Source organism: Castor canadensis, chromosome 10 (assembly GCF_047511655.1).
Source record: "Castor canadensis chromosome 10, mCasCan1.hap1v2, whole genome shotgun sequence".
In the NCBI taxonomy this organism is placed as follows: Eukaryota; Metazoa; Chordata; class Mammalia; order Rodentia; family Castoridae; genus Castor; species Castor canadensis.
Window position 1 is genome coordinate 100,996,059 of NC_133395.1, and position 14,476 is coordinate 101,010,534.

The following is a 14,476-nucleotide window of genomic DNA, read 5'->3' on the forward strand; positions in this document are numbered from 1 at the left end:
AAATTCTCCTAGGTGCAAATTTTTTGGGTTTTTTTCTGAGCATCTGGAGCTGTAGTTTGGTATCTCTGTAACCTTTGAGAATTCTAGACATTCTTCTTCCTTCTCTCTTTTTCTTCTGATATTCTAATACTGATTTTATTTTACATTCATTTATATGTGCTTCAGTTTGCTGCAGTTCATAGATGTTCTGTTCCATTATTAAGTTCGCCCACAATTCTAGAATGCTCTGTTCCTTTTGTCTTTCCTTTTCTCTTTGCATTCAGTTTGGGAAGTTTCTGTTAATCTCCCTTCAAGCTAACTGATTCTTTTGGTGTGTCCATTGTACTGAAGTGCCCATCAAAGGTATTCGTCATTTCTGTTACAGGTTTTTGATTTCTAGCATGTCTTTTAGATTTTTGTTGTTGTTGTTGTTGTTAGTTTCTGTCTCTCTGGTCACATTACTCATCTGTTCTTACATATTTTCTAGCTTTTCCATTAGTGCTCATAACATATTAGTCATAGTTATTTTTAATTCCGTTAGTTCCAAAATTGGTGCTACATCTGAATGACACTGATGCTTGTTTTGTCTCTTCATACTTTTTATTGCCTTTTAGCATGCATTGTAATTTTTTGTTAAAAGATCAACATAGAATATTGGGTAACAGGAACAATAAAGGTAAACTGGTGTTATTTTTGCCTTTTTGAGACAGGGTCTCACTATGTAGCCCAGGCTGGCCTGGAACTCAGTCTTCCTGCCCCAGCCTCTCTAGTGCTAGAATTATTGGTGTGTGCCCCCATACCAGCAATAGGCCTTTTGTGGAAGGTTTTATGTTAATCAAGCTGAAAGTTAGACCACATTTATTGTTACTTACAGCTGTAGGAATCAAAGACATTGGATTTCTCTGGTGTTCTTGTTATTTGATGTTCTTATCCTTTAGATGGGAATCTGCATCCTTTATCTGTCTTAGTTGTAATTCAGTGTCTTTTAAACTGAAGGAAGTCCTGTTGGTGTAATGGGAAGGTATGAGGAAGAACAAACTTCTGTAGTTTTTTGATTCAGGGTCATTGTTTATTGGGCTTATATCCCTGATTTATGACTTTCACAAATGTCTTAGCTTCCCCCACACCATCATCAGTAAAACAAGAAGGCCAAAAGGAGGTAGAGTCGGGGAAATGCTCTTCCCTCAGTTCAGATAAGCCCCTGTTAGCACCTTCTCCTTGAGAGTAGGACATAACTGTATAGAAGGGTGTCATTCACAATACTTATTCTTCCCCTCTTTTCATAGAGCCACAAGGGCTCTTTTTTTGGTGGTTCATCATGAGAATTGTTGCTATAGTGTTTCTGTAAGCAAAATGCAGGAAAGTATGGGGACATCTCTCATTACTGCCTTCCCCACTCCCATGCCTATCTATTATATTCAGTCTCCAGCACTTTGCCAAAATTGCTATTTAAGTGTACTGTCACCAATTTATGGCTTCAGTGGCTTCTGTTCCATGTAGTATATCTTGGCTGTGATTCTCTATATTTGCCTCTCTCTGTCAGGATTTCAGGTGTCAGTTTGCTCTGTGACCTCAATTCTCTGATGGGTCTGAGAAAAAAATTTGTTTCAGCTTTTTATTATTGTTTCTCATGGTTAAAGTTTCCAGGTGCAGGCAGAATTCCTTTTTGCAGGAGAAAGAAGCTTGTCATTTTGGAAAATAATACGTTAGCCTACTGAGTTGACTATGAAGACATAAGGTGGGAATATTGAGTCCTAAGGTATGTCTAAGGATGAGGCTGTTCTGCTGGTAGCCTTACCTGTTTTCTTCTCTCCCTCTTGTGTATATTGATAACAGTGGTTTTCAAAGAGTGGAGTCAGGGCCTATACTTGCTAATTTTATTTTGTCACTGAAGAGCTACTAGAAATCCATTTCTGCCAGGCGCCAGTGGCTCACACCTTAATCCTAGCTACTCAGGAGGCAAAGTTCAGGAGGATCCCTGTTCAAAGCCAGCCGTGGGCAAACAGTTCATGAGACCCTATCTTGAAAAAACCCATCACAAGTCAACAAGAAGGGTTTGTGGAGTGGCTTGAGGTGTAGGCCCAAGTTCAAACCCAAGTACCACAAAAAAAGGAAAGAAATTAATTTCTATTTACATATTAAATTTACCAATTTGATGTCTTAATTATATTTTAAAAATAAACTCCATCATCTAGGTAGTATCTTCACAGGATTTATCATTTAAGCAAGACCTACCTTTAGCACACATCATCTCTGAGATTTCTGAGTTCCTATCTTAGACAGGAATCCACCTTCATTTCTCAGAGCCATTATTGAGGATATTGCTTAACAAGAACATTGATTCTGAAGTGCGCCTGTTTGGCTGTCATACTTCTAGCTGGAAACCTGCTGATCTCTGCCTGGAGTACGTAACACACAGAAGTACAAATATAATATCTTCCTTTCTTTCCTGACTTGATAATGACAATTTGGTGAACAATATTAATTCTAAATCATACTTTGAGACTTGTCTGTTCAGTTCCTCCATTGTTGATGTGAATATTGAGCATCTTTTGTGTCGCAAGTATACCTCTGTTGGTGATACATAGCAATGAGAAAAACAAAGTACCTGTTATGAGCCAGCCAGGAAAAAAACACAGCAAAATACTCAAATGCATCAAATATTGTTGAATGATTTTAAAGATAGAGCATCAGGATTTAGGGCCTGTCAAAGAGGGTTTCTTCGGAAAAGAAGTGATTTCCCTTTCAGGTGAGGGCACTAGTAACAGTAAAGGGTCCCTGAGGTAGGAGTGAGCTTGGCAAGTTTAAGGGATTGGGGGGCACTATGGTTGTAGTAGAATGAAAGAGAAGTAAGGAGGTATACAAGTTTCTCATGACTATGATAGCAAATTAACACACAATTTTTGACTTAAAACATTTATTCTGCCATAATTCTGGAAATCAGAAACTTAACATCAATATCACAGGGCAAAATCAAGGTGTCAGCAAACATACCCTCTCTGGAAAGTGGAATCTGTTCTTTGCATCTCCTGACTTTTGGGTAGCTGCTGGCAGTCCTTCGTTTGGGGGTGCATCACTCCAGTCCTCAAGACCCTGTCTTCATGTGGCCTTCTCATCTGTCTGCTAAATGTCCTGTTTCCCTTGTGTGTAAGGGTATATGTGATTGCATCAGGGCCTTTCATATGTTCCTCGATAATCTCTCCAGGTGCAGATCCATAACTTCATCACATTTATTTTTGTTTTTGTTTTTTGGTGTGGCCAGGTCAAGTAACTATATTGATAGGTTCCAGGGATTAAGATGTGGAAATCTTGCGTGGTCAGTCTTCTGCTGGGGCCAACTGGAAAAACAAGAGTAGAGCATTTGAATTATATTCTGAGTGATATGAAAACACATTTGTTGGGTTTTTTTTTTAGTACTAGGGCTTGAACTCAAAACCTTACACATGCTACCATTGAAGATTTTTTAGTGACATGATCTGCCTTCTTTTTTTCCAGTGCTGGGGATGGGGCACAGGGCCTTAAACATGCTAGGCAAGCACTCTGTCACTGAACCATATCCCACCCTGGCTTGCATTTTTAATAAGATTACGTGGCTCTGGCTGTTACAGACTAGACTGAGGAAGAGGATGGCAGCATTCTGTTTCTGAAAGTTTGTTTTTAGTTTAACAAGGCATGAATGTCTTCTTGGTGGAAATCTTTGCTATTACATAGGAAAAGCTAAACTGCCAATTAGCCCTCTTCCTGTTTCATATGGTAGTGGCTCTTATTTTTATGATGCATTCCTTTTCATGTCTTTTCTCTGTATATTTACACGTTATCTATAAAAATAAATCGTTTAATGATGTCTTTCCTTTGTTAGACTTATTAACAGTTTTTTCCTCCGAGGGTTCGTCCTTAACTCATTTAGTGTATCTTCAAAAGTTTTATAGTTTGCACCTTACTTTTTCTCCTTTCACGTCTAACTTCTATAGTTTAAAGACAGAATGAAGTATGCAGTAGATATTTGATACCTAGACAGCTAATTGTCCCAGCTTATTAGCAGTTCATCATCTTAGAACTGCTTTGAAATGCTAACTTTGTTTTTTGTTTGTTTTTGTGTTTGAGATAGGGTCTCACTACATAGCCCAAGCTAATCTCAAACTCATAATCTTCTTCCCTCAGTCTCCCAAGTGCTGGTAATTGCAGAGGTATCCCACCATACCTGGTGCTCACTTCATTAAAAACTGTATGTTCATTTAAAAATCTTTCTTTCAGGGCTGCCTTCTTTTGTTGTTTAATTGATCTATCCGAGCATTCTTTTAACAAAACCATCATATTTTAATTATTAGCTCTTCATAATGCATTTTGATATTCAGTAAGCAGATTTACTTTTAAAAACATTTAAAGAGGACTGGTGGAGTGGCTGAAGTGGTAATAGAATGCTTGCCTGGCGAGCCCGAGGCCTGGAGTTCAAACCCCAATACTGCCCAAGCACCACCCTCTCCCCAAAAAACATAAATGCATATTGAGAAAAAGTAAACTTAAAAAGAAAAATATACATGTGATTACCAAAAAGATCAACCTTTTGATAAAATAAAAACCCTAGCAGGTATAGATATTGCAGATAGTTCTAATTATCTAGTCAGTGAGCCAAAAGCAAGCACTTAAGTTCTTCATGGTTCTTATTTAAAGTTGTGTTGGCTGTTTTGTGCATTTTCTCCTCCATATGAATTCTGTAGGTAACTTACAGTTTGTTTTGTTTTTTAGCAGTACCAAAGTTTGAACTATACAAGTCCACTTACAGAATATTTTTTGGTGGTTTATAGCAGTTCAAAAACAAAACTTGCAGAAATAGGGAAAAAATTAAGAAAAGTGTCATGAATGCATGAAATAATTATATATGAGTATTTTTTATCATACTTCCATAAAAATACACAAAAGTGGAGAATTTAAATTTGAGAAGTATAAAAAGTATTTCTGGGTGGATATTGAAATCTATTAGTGCCTGTATGACTTAATTATATATAATTTAATTACATTTTAACAATCAGGAATATTGTGTAACATTTACTCAACAGGATCAAAGGAGATATTTATTGAAAAACATTTTATGCAACTAATTCTTTAAAAAATACTTGAATATTGGTCACATAAAATTACAAAGGCCATTAGACTTCCAAATTTTAAAAACTTCTATGTAAGTATCCTCTTAAGATGACGATATAAGTATAGCTGTATAAGAAAATGTGCTTTAAATTTTCATTTATTATCATGTATTTTTAAACACCTGTTTAAAAAGTGTTTAAAGGAACAAAAGTTTAAGATTTCTTTCATTACCATTTAGCATCTATTTTCGTGGAAATATTTCACAATTTAAATATTCTTTATGAGATGGACAATTAATGGTCCATTTTAGAAAATAATAGAATTAGACTTACGGAAATGAGGAGGGCGTTCTCAACTGAAACTGACTAATATAGAAAAATAAACTACAAATTTTATACGCAATTTAAGACTAACCACTAAATTGAATTGATGATTATGTTGTGAGATCAATTTAAAAATATTCTTGAAAAAATTTTAAGCACATTATCTTCTGGTGTTTTGGTAAGTTGCTAAGGAAGTGAATAATTTTCAACAGTTTATATCTCTATTGAGGTCAAGAGAATACACAATCTCCATAAATAAAAAAGGAACTACTTCAGAGAGCTGTAAGATAGTTTTATCATGCTTCTGAAGTTGTTTTGGGTCATCATGACCTGTGTGGGAACTATGGTCTTGAGTCTCAAGCTGTCCAGAATCCAGAACGGGGAAAGTACTTTCATAGTGTGCTACATCATAGCAGCTTGCAGACTTGTATCTTCAGCTCCTCTCCCCCCGCCTGGGAAGCTGAGGACAGCCTGGCACTGCTTGCTGCTTTCCTGTTGCCTCAGTTTGCCTGGTTTTCTGCTTTTGTGATTCTCGATGCTCTTCCTTTATCTCTAGAATATAATCCTTCCTTTGTTACCTGCCTCTTATTCACAGAGTCAAAATAGTGGCTCCCACAAGTACATTTTAAAATTAAGAATTTTCAAACTTTAATGCCTACAAATACAAACCATACATGGCTCCATTCAGTTAAGAGAAGTGTGAACAAAAATAAAGATGTAGTATTGTAACTGCCTAAAATTAACTATAGTAAAATACTGTATACCAAAGGCCAGCTCTAACAACAGCTGGCCCTACCACAGGCAATGCAGGTCCAAGGAGAAGTAAACGGGAGTGCTGACAGCTGGGGGGTAGGAGAACACGGTGGACCATAAGACAGAATGTTTGTGAGCTTGTAGACCACAATTCTACAGGGCCCTCCTTGCCAAAGAGCCAGAAAGGATAGCAGTGAAGAAGATAAAGAAAATCAAGGAAGTGAGAACCAAGTTTAGTAGGTCCCTCAGCAGCAGTACAGCTACAACTTCAGTTACTTACCCAGAATCCAGAAAAATCCTAATTCACAAGGTGGCATAAATGGACTTAGGCCTGAGTAATGTCAGTTCATCATCTCTACTATCATCTGGTCATGCAACAAAAAATGAATATGAAATTCCAGCAATAAGAAATGAACCACAGATTGGAGCTGAAGACCTTTAGTGCTTGTCTTTTACTCATTGCTGAGATAACTAAAACTATCTGCATTATCTCTGCAGCATGGGGATTTTATGTTACTTAAGTCATCTCTTTTTGTTTTCAAAAAGCCTGCTTTTTCTCACTATACCTTTAAAGGTTTTTGAATTGTTTGATATTGGTCAAGTTGAGATTTTTAAGAACTTCATTTTTAATTTATCATACAAGTTTATAATTCTATTTAAAAAAAAAAGACCAGTTAATAAAGGTCTTAAGTTATTTTTTAAAAGAGGTTTTTCACTTACAGGAGGTCAGTATCCCAAATCCATAGGTTGTTTAAGAGTCAACTATGTAATATGTCAAATGCCTATTACTAACTTTATTATATCTTAGTATGTAATATATTTCCTTCATACATATTTTAAATCTCTTTTTAGTAATACAGCTTCAGAGATGAAAGTCCCTTGTATATGTCTCCCTGGTTCTTTACCCCTCTCTTTTTTCTTCCCAGAAGTACTGTATTCTTGAATATGACAGGAGATAGCTTTATTTTATAGAGTGGGCATAATATTACTTACCATGCTTACTTGACGTGATGTTTATATTCACTGTAGGCATGGATGTGTTTTGGAATGAGCATCCATGGGTGGATTCAACTGTGCAGTTGAACCTCTGGTAGAAGAGCTAATAGAATGATCTTTAAAAAGTGTCTGGTATGCTGTGATTTCTGCCTATGTGTTTTTTTTTTAAATTGTGCCATGTTTGTTTATGTAGATATGTAATGACAAATTTGATATGGCCGTTTTTTATTTTTTATTGTCACTGGGGATCAAATCCAGGGCCTTGTACATACAAGGCAAGTGATTTATCACTAAGCTATATGCCCAGCCCTAATATAGACATTTTAAATGTTTTTTTAAATCATACTTATTTTTCTATCTCCGTTGTGTTTCAGGATCAGTTCCAAACCAACCATAGTTCCCTGAAAGGTCATTATGTTCTGACCTTGTTATTAGTGCATGTCAGTTAGAGACTGTAAAACAGTAAACACCCTCCTGTTCTAAATGTGCAGTTGGCATGGGTCCTTATCACAGTATACTGGCAGTTCTTTCTTGTATCATATTTGTGGAAATCTTTTATGTCATCTCAAAACATATGAGAAAAATATGTTTTCTCATATTTCAGCTCCCAATCTGAGAACAAATAATGTGAATGCTTTTAGATCTTCTCAGCTTTAAATCTGACTTGATTCCCTTTTAACTTCTTAGGTTCTAATGTAAGCGATGAGGATTTTCTTCTGCTGGAGCTTTTACACTGGTTTAAGGAGGAATTTTTTCATTGGGTAAATAACATTTCATGCAACAAATGCGGTGGAGAAACTAGATCTAGAGATAAAGAATTATTGCCCAGTGATGATGAGCTGAAGTGGGGTGCAAGCAATGTAGAAGATCATTACTGTGACGCATGCCAGCTCAGCAATCGGTTCCCAAGGTGGGTGCCTAGAAAGCACAGCACAATCTCTTAATGGAATGGTTGGAAGTGAATTTTTAATAAATAAACTTACTGGTCTTCATTTTAATATTTAGAAATATATTTCTCTAGACCAGAGGTTTGTGAACTATGACTGACAGCTAAATCTAGTCCACATCCTGGCTTTGTAAATAATGTTTTATGAGAACACAGCCATGCTTATCTATTTACTTACAGCCTATGACTATTTTAAAGCCATACACACAGTTGAATATTGGTGACACCATAAGATCTAGCATAGTGTCTTGTATCTAGGCTATTAAGTAGATACTTAAAAATAAGAAATATGATTGAAGTTTAACATAGAGGGAATATAAATTCTTTAAAAATATTGGTTTTGATAATCAAAGCTGCTTTTTGTTGTTTTTTTAAACCAGATACAACAACCCTGAGAAACTTTTGGAAACGAGATGTGGACGGTGTGGCGAGTGGGCCAATTGTTTTACACTGTGCTGCCGAGCTTTAGGGTTTGAAGCTCGCTACGTTTGGGATTACACAGGTACAGAATGTGAGATGACATAGAGGTTGAGGAATTGGGTTTACAGTCTGAGCCCATCATTTTCTCTTACTTTTTGGCCTTGTCAGTTTGAGCTTCTATTTGCCTTCTGTAAAATGCCAATAATACCAACTTCACAGGAGTTTTAAAGGAACCACAAGATTTTTATAATACACTGAAGCACTGTGTCTTTGTACTCTAAATATGCTTTTGTTAACACTTTCCAATGGCATTTTATTCATGGTAATGGGTTAACATGTATAATAATGTGCTGTATAAATCTTCATTTTTAGATAATTGATTTAATAAACTTAAATTGCAGTATACAAAATATATAAGAAAAGCCATGATATTTGTATTGTCTTTATTTAGAAATGACTCAAGTAGCCAGGCATGGTGGTACATGTTTGTAAAACCAGCACTTGGGAGGCTGAGGCAAGATAGAGAGTTTGAGGCCAGCCTGGGCTATATAATGAGACCCTGACTCAAAAACAAAACAAAAAAACGACGCAAGGGAGGGAGGGAGAGAGAGGAAAAAGAACAGGAAAGGGAAGAGAAAGGAAAGTCTCATGTTGTGTACATGTTAAAAAGTAGTTTTCTTGGTGGAGTTTTACTCGTATTAACATTGTTTTTGTTTTTGTTTTAACAATCAGATGAAACCTTCAGCTAGTAGTTATTCTTGTCTTGCAATTAAATACAGAGCATCAGTAACAAGAAATCTCATTAGACCACCTGCTACTTCTGGGGTTTACGGTCCAAAGAGATTGCAGCTTCAAAATTGATACTAATTCCTTCACAATGCCAAACTGGGCCTGATAATTTTACTGCCGTTATTCATTATGTTCATCTTCTTTAGAGTTATAGCACACATTGTTTTTAACTAAAATTAAAATTAACTGCATTTTCAATGATCTCAAAGAAACAGAAATTAATACAAGTGTTCTAGAGTTGTGTGTGCTACAAAATGCTCATTTTTATTAACAAAATTTTAAATGTTACAAATTATTATATGACTATTAGGAGCTTGTGTATAGTTCTTGGAAGTCATTCTGGTTTTATAATCTTATCTTTTATTTCCTTTTTCTCATTCTCTTGTCTCACTCGAGTAGACCATGTTTGGACAGAAGTCTACTCTCCCTCTCAGCAGCGGTGGCTACACTGTGATGCGTGTGAAGATGTCTGTGATAAACCACTCCTTTATGAAATAGGATGGGGCAAGAAGCTTTCCTATGTCATAGCATTTTCTAAAGATGAGGTAGGGCATAAGAGAAAAAAATTTTCTAAAAATAAAAAATGATTCTTTTTGAAAGTTTTATGAGAGTATAATAGACATGTAATAAGCTGCATAATTTCCAGTGTACAGTCTAGTAAGTTTGTCATTTGTATACATCCATGAACTCATTACTACAGTCAGTATTCCAGTCTATGGATATACCCTAGGACATTTGAGTAATTTCCAGTTTTTATTTCATTTATTTATTTATTTATTTATTTTGTTTGTTTGCTTTACTGTACTGAGGTTCAAACTTGGGGCTTCACACTTGCTAGGCAGGTGCTCTACTGCTTGATGGCCTCCAGCCCTTTTCTTCTGGTTATTTTTGAAACAGGGTCTTCAAACATTTTGCCTGGGCTGGCCTGGAACCATTATCCTCCTGATCTCAACCTCTTGTAGCTACTGTGACAGGCACACACCACTGCCCAGGTTGAGATGTGGTCTTATGAAAGTTTTGTCCAAGCTGACTTTGAACCTTGACCCTCTTATTCTCTGCCTCTAGGATTATAGGCATGAGCCACCAGTGCCTAGCTTTAGTTTTTAATATTTTAAAGTAAGCTGCTTATGAACTTTGGGTATATGGTCTTCATATGGCATGTGCTTGCTTTTCTCTTTTCTTAATGCCTAAGCAGGGAATGACTGAGTCATATGGTAGATGTATATATAACTTTTAAGAAACTGCTAAATTGTTTTCCATAGTGATTGCACCTCTTACTGTGTGAGAGTTCTGGTTTCTCCACACCCTAGCTAACATTTAGTGTGGGTTAGCTTTTAGTTTTAGCCCTTGTGATAGGTATGTGGAGATACATCATTGTGCTTTTCACTTGTACTTCCCTAATGACAAATCACATTGAGCATCTTTTTTGTATTCATTTACCACCCACATGTCCCCTTTGCCTGTTTTTTTGCATTGTGTGTTTTGTTTTCTTACTGTTGAGTTGTGAGAGTTCTTTTATATGTTTTTCTATAAGTTGATTATATGGTTTATAAAGATTTTTCTCCATCTATAGCTTTTCATGTTCTTAATAACTTGCAGAGAAGTAATTGAAGTCCAGTTTGTTCTTTTATTGATTATACCTTTTGAAGTTAGATCTAAGAAGTATTTGCCTAGCCTAAGGTCACAATGATTTTTCTCCTATTTTCTTCTGGAAATTTTGTATTTTTAGTTTTACATTTATTCTGTGATCCATTTTGAGTTAATTTTTGTTGAAATATGTTTTCAGCATGAAATGAATTATTCTAGCACAATTTTTAGAAAAGATTTTCCTTCTCCACTGAATTATGGTTGCACCTTTGTCTGAAATTGGCTTTATAATATAACTTCAATACAGTAAAAATGGATAAAGTCTTAAAAAGCTAATATTCTCAGATTTTATCTATATCACAGTGTTTCTTAAAGATACGTCTGTCCAGAAATTAAAAAAATATTGTCTTCAATTTCTTTCACAGGATTTTTTTTCTCTGATTTTTTTGAGACACTTAAGAGTCTCATTGTGTAGACCAGGCTAACCTCAAACTTTCACTCCTCCTGCCTCAGCCTCTCGTGTGCTGGGAATTACAGGTGTTGCACCACACCTCTCTCTTTCCCTTTCGTGTTTGCTCTCACTCTCTCTCTCTCTCATGCTTTCTCTGTTTCTCAGTGCTGAGGTTTGAACCAGGACCTCACACATTCTTGACAAGCACTATACTACTGACCTCTATAACCTCAGCCCTGGTTTTTGAATTTTTGAGATAGGGTCTCCAGAACTATTTGCCCAGGCTGGCTTCCACCTCGATCATCCTGATCTCTGCCTTCTGAATAGCTAGGATTGCACATGTGATCCACCGGTGCCCAGTTGGTTTTTAAAATTTAAACAAAGGGTGGCATTTTTTAAATTGCATTTATGAGTTACATACATTCTAGGTATTTGTCAAGTAAACATTGATGTTTGTAATCTTGTTAAACATTTGTATTATGTAACTTGTTTCAGGTAGTTGATGTCACTTGGCGATATTCTTGTAAACATGAAGAGGTGATCTCTAGAAGAACTAACATTAAAGAAGCAGTACTTCGGGAAACTATTAATGGGCTTAATAAGCAAGTATGTGATGTCTATTTGTCATTTTTGACAGACATTTGAAATTTTTTATATAACCAAGACTATTCCATTTTTAACCCATTGAAATTCTTAAAGTAGCATTACTTGCTATCAAGAGGATTTTAATATGTTAAATGTCTTTATTCATTGAAAAATTTAAGGACTTCTTTATTATTTTTTTAGATGAAATGTCACATTTCTTATCAAAACTCAATGAAATAAAATTTGAGTATTCATAGAACTTAAACAAAAAGTATGCTGCCACTGGGTATGGTTGTACATGCCTATAAATCCCAGCACTTTGGAGGCTGAGGCAGGAGTATCTAGAGTTCAAGGATTGGACTACACAGCAAGACCTCCATCTCAAAGAAAAGAAAAAGAAAAGCATGTTCTCTTATCTGTCATAGTAACCCTCCTTTGAATATGGTGACACATACATATTTATGGATGCACATATACAGGCTTACACCCACATACATCCATGAATGGAAATTTCTGAAAGTAAGAAACAGGAAATTATTAACAGTGACTACTGAGGAGAGGAGGAGCTGGGGTCTACATGTGGGTTTTTTTTTAAACCCATAACTGATGTTGCTTCTGCTTGGCAGTTAGGGGAGATCATCTTAATCCAATCAGTGTTGAGATTCACTGTGAAGGTTCAATCTATCTCGGATTTGCTCTTACTCCTGATGTAGTTCTTCAGAGACAACTTGAGATATTGGATTACTTGCTGTAACTTCTTGTCTCGAAGACTGAACACCAGTTTATTTTCTCCCCTAAACTATAATTCTGATAAGAATTCTGCTTTGTTTAGCACATTCGTCACCCTTTGTGCTTGGCTTCCCAGCCTCATTTCCTCATTCCACTAAACAGTTGGCAAATGCCTGGAAGGAAAAAGAGGTGCAGTGTGTTCCCTTCACCGCAGTTCATGTCTTCCCTTGGGATCTGGACTTTTCCAGTTCTGTGTCCTTAGTTGCTTCTGCACCCAAGTAGTGATGTGCGTTTGTGTGTGTTCTTCCTTAGCTTTTCTTAGCAAGGCATTTGACTTATATAAATTAGTCCCTCATAGCCAGAAACAGAAGGTGCTATCTCCATTTTAAATCTAGAAAAATAGAGGCTATAGAAGTAGGTTAAATGTTTTCTCAACATAAAATTTATAAAATTAAGATTTCTACAGTATTCTTTTTATTTACCACATAACATACATACATATATGTGAAAATGAAATGCTTTAAGAATATTTTGGTTACAGGTAGATTTATATATTCACCTAATCTTTATTTTAAACATTAATTACAGAGACAACTGTCTTTGTCAGAAAACAGAAGAAAAGAACTTCTCCAGAGGATAATTGTGGAGCTCGTTGAATTTATATCTCCCAAAACCCCTAAACCTGGAGAACTTGGTGGAAGAATATCTGGGTCAGTGGCTTGGAGAGTGGCCCGAGGTGAAATGGGTCCAGAGGTATTTAATTTATTCTACTGTGATAATCGTTCTTACTTTCCTGCTTTCTATACTGTGCTCTTTGCTTACAGAAAAAATGCATTGGCCATGGCCTTTCAGTTAACATTGCATTATTTTTGCATAATTATAAGTGTAATTATTTAAAATGTTATCTAGGAAGATTATAATGAAAAATGCTTGAAAGAAAAATAACCAATCACATATCAGTATCAAACAGTTATAAACAAAGTTTTATATCTACTTTTTCTAAATTTGCCATTGCTGCATCTCATTTCACTCTTGAAGGAATGTGTCCAAGGGAGTGAATTATCCCCAATAAGTCTTATGTTTGCTTTTTAATTTACCCCATCATCTGTAGCAAGCAGTTAGAAATGTTAGTTAGACCACAGAATTACAAGAGTTAAACTCAACAAATAATTCCAATCATTGCTGATGCAGTGCAAGTTATAAGTATAAATCTAAATGAATCCAGTTAAAAAGAGCCAATTTAATTCACAGCTGTGTTCAATTTAAAACATGGATATTATTTAGGTCTTCATTTCTTTTTTTTTTTATGGATGAGTGTGCTTCCTCTTACAAGGCACGTAAGTTGATTAAACTTTAAAAATACGAGTTGGGTCATATATCCAGATTGTTTTCTTCTTTTGAAAATTTTTAAATTTCTCAATTGCTGGGCACCATCTTAATGCCATAGATTTAGAAAGAAATGACCTCCCCTTTAGAAATGGATGTTTGAAAGTAAATAGAAAAATGTGAATCCTAAAAATAAAATTGGAGTTAAATCTTGTAGTCATTCAGGAAAAGAAAGAAAAGTTGGTGGTAATATGTTCAGAAAGAAAAGTTTTATCTTAATCTTAGTTTAAAAACATTTTGTGAAGACCAACCATCTTGGCACAGGCCTACAATTCCAAAACTTGGAAGGCTAAGGCAGAGGAGGATTTAGCATTCCAGGCCAGCCTTAGTTACACAGTGATACCTGTATCAAAACAAACAACAACAAAAAACATTTTATGAACCATGCGTGGTGATGCACACCTATAATGTCAGCACTCAGGAGGCTAAAGCAGGAAGACTGTGAAT

The 14,476-nt window shown here is 35.7% G+C and overlaps 1 protein-coding gene across 2 annotated transcripts in view; it reads left to right on the forward strand.

Moving 5' to 3' along the window:
- Window positions 1-14,476, forward strand: part of Ngly1 (N-glycanase 1) — a 48,248-nt gene that overhangs the window by 24,011 nt on the left and 9,761 nt on the right. For both annotated transcript variants that reach the window (XM_020180150.2, XM_020180149.2), the window contains exons 5-9: window positions 7,824-8,046; window positions 8,463-8,584; window positions 9,691-9,836; window positions 11,825-11,935; window positions 13,232-13,396. In XM_020180150.2, the coding sequence (XP_020035739.1) occupies window positions 7,824-8,046; window positions 8,463-8,584; window positions 9,691-9,836; window positions 11,825-11,935; window positions 13,232-13,396 (767 nt within the window). The remainder of the gene's footprint in view (window positions 1-7,823; window positions 8,047-8,462; window positions 8,585-9,690; window positions 9,837-11,824; window positions 11,936-13,231; window positions 13,397-14,476) is intronic.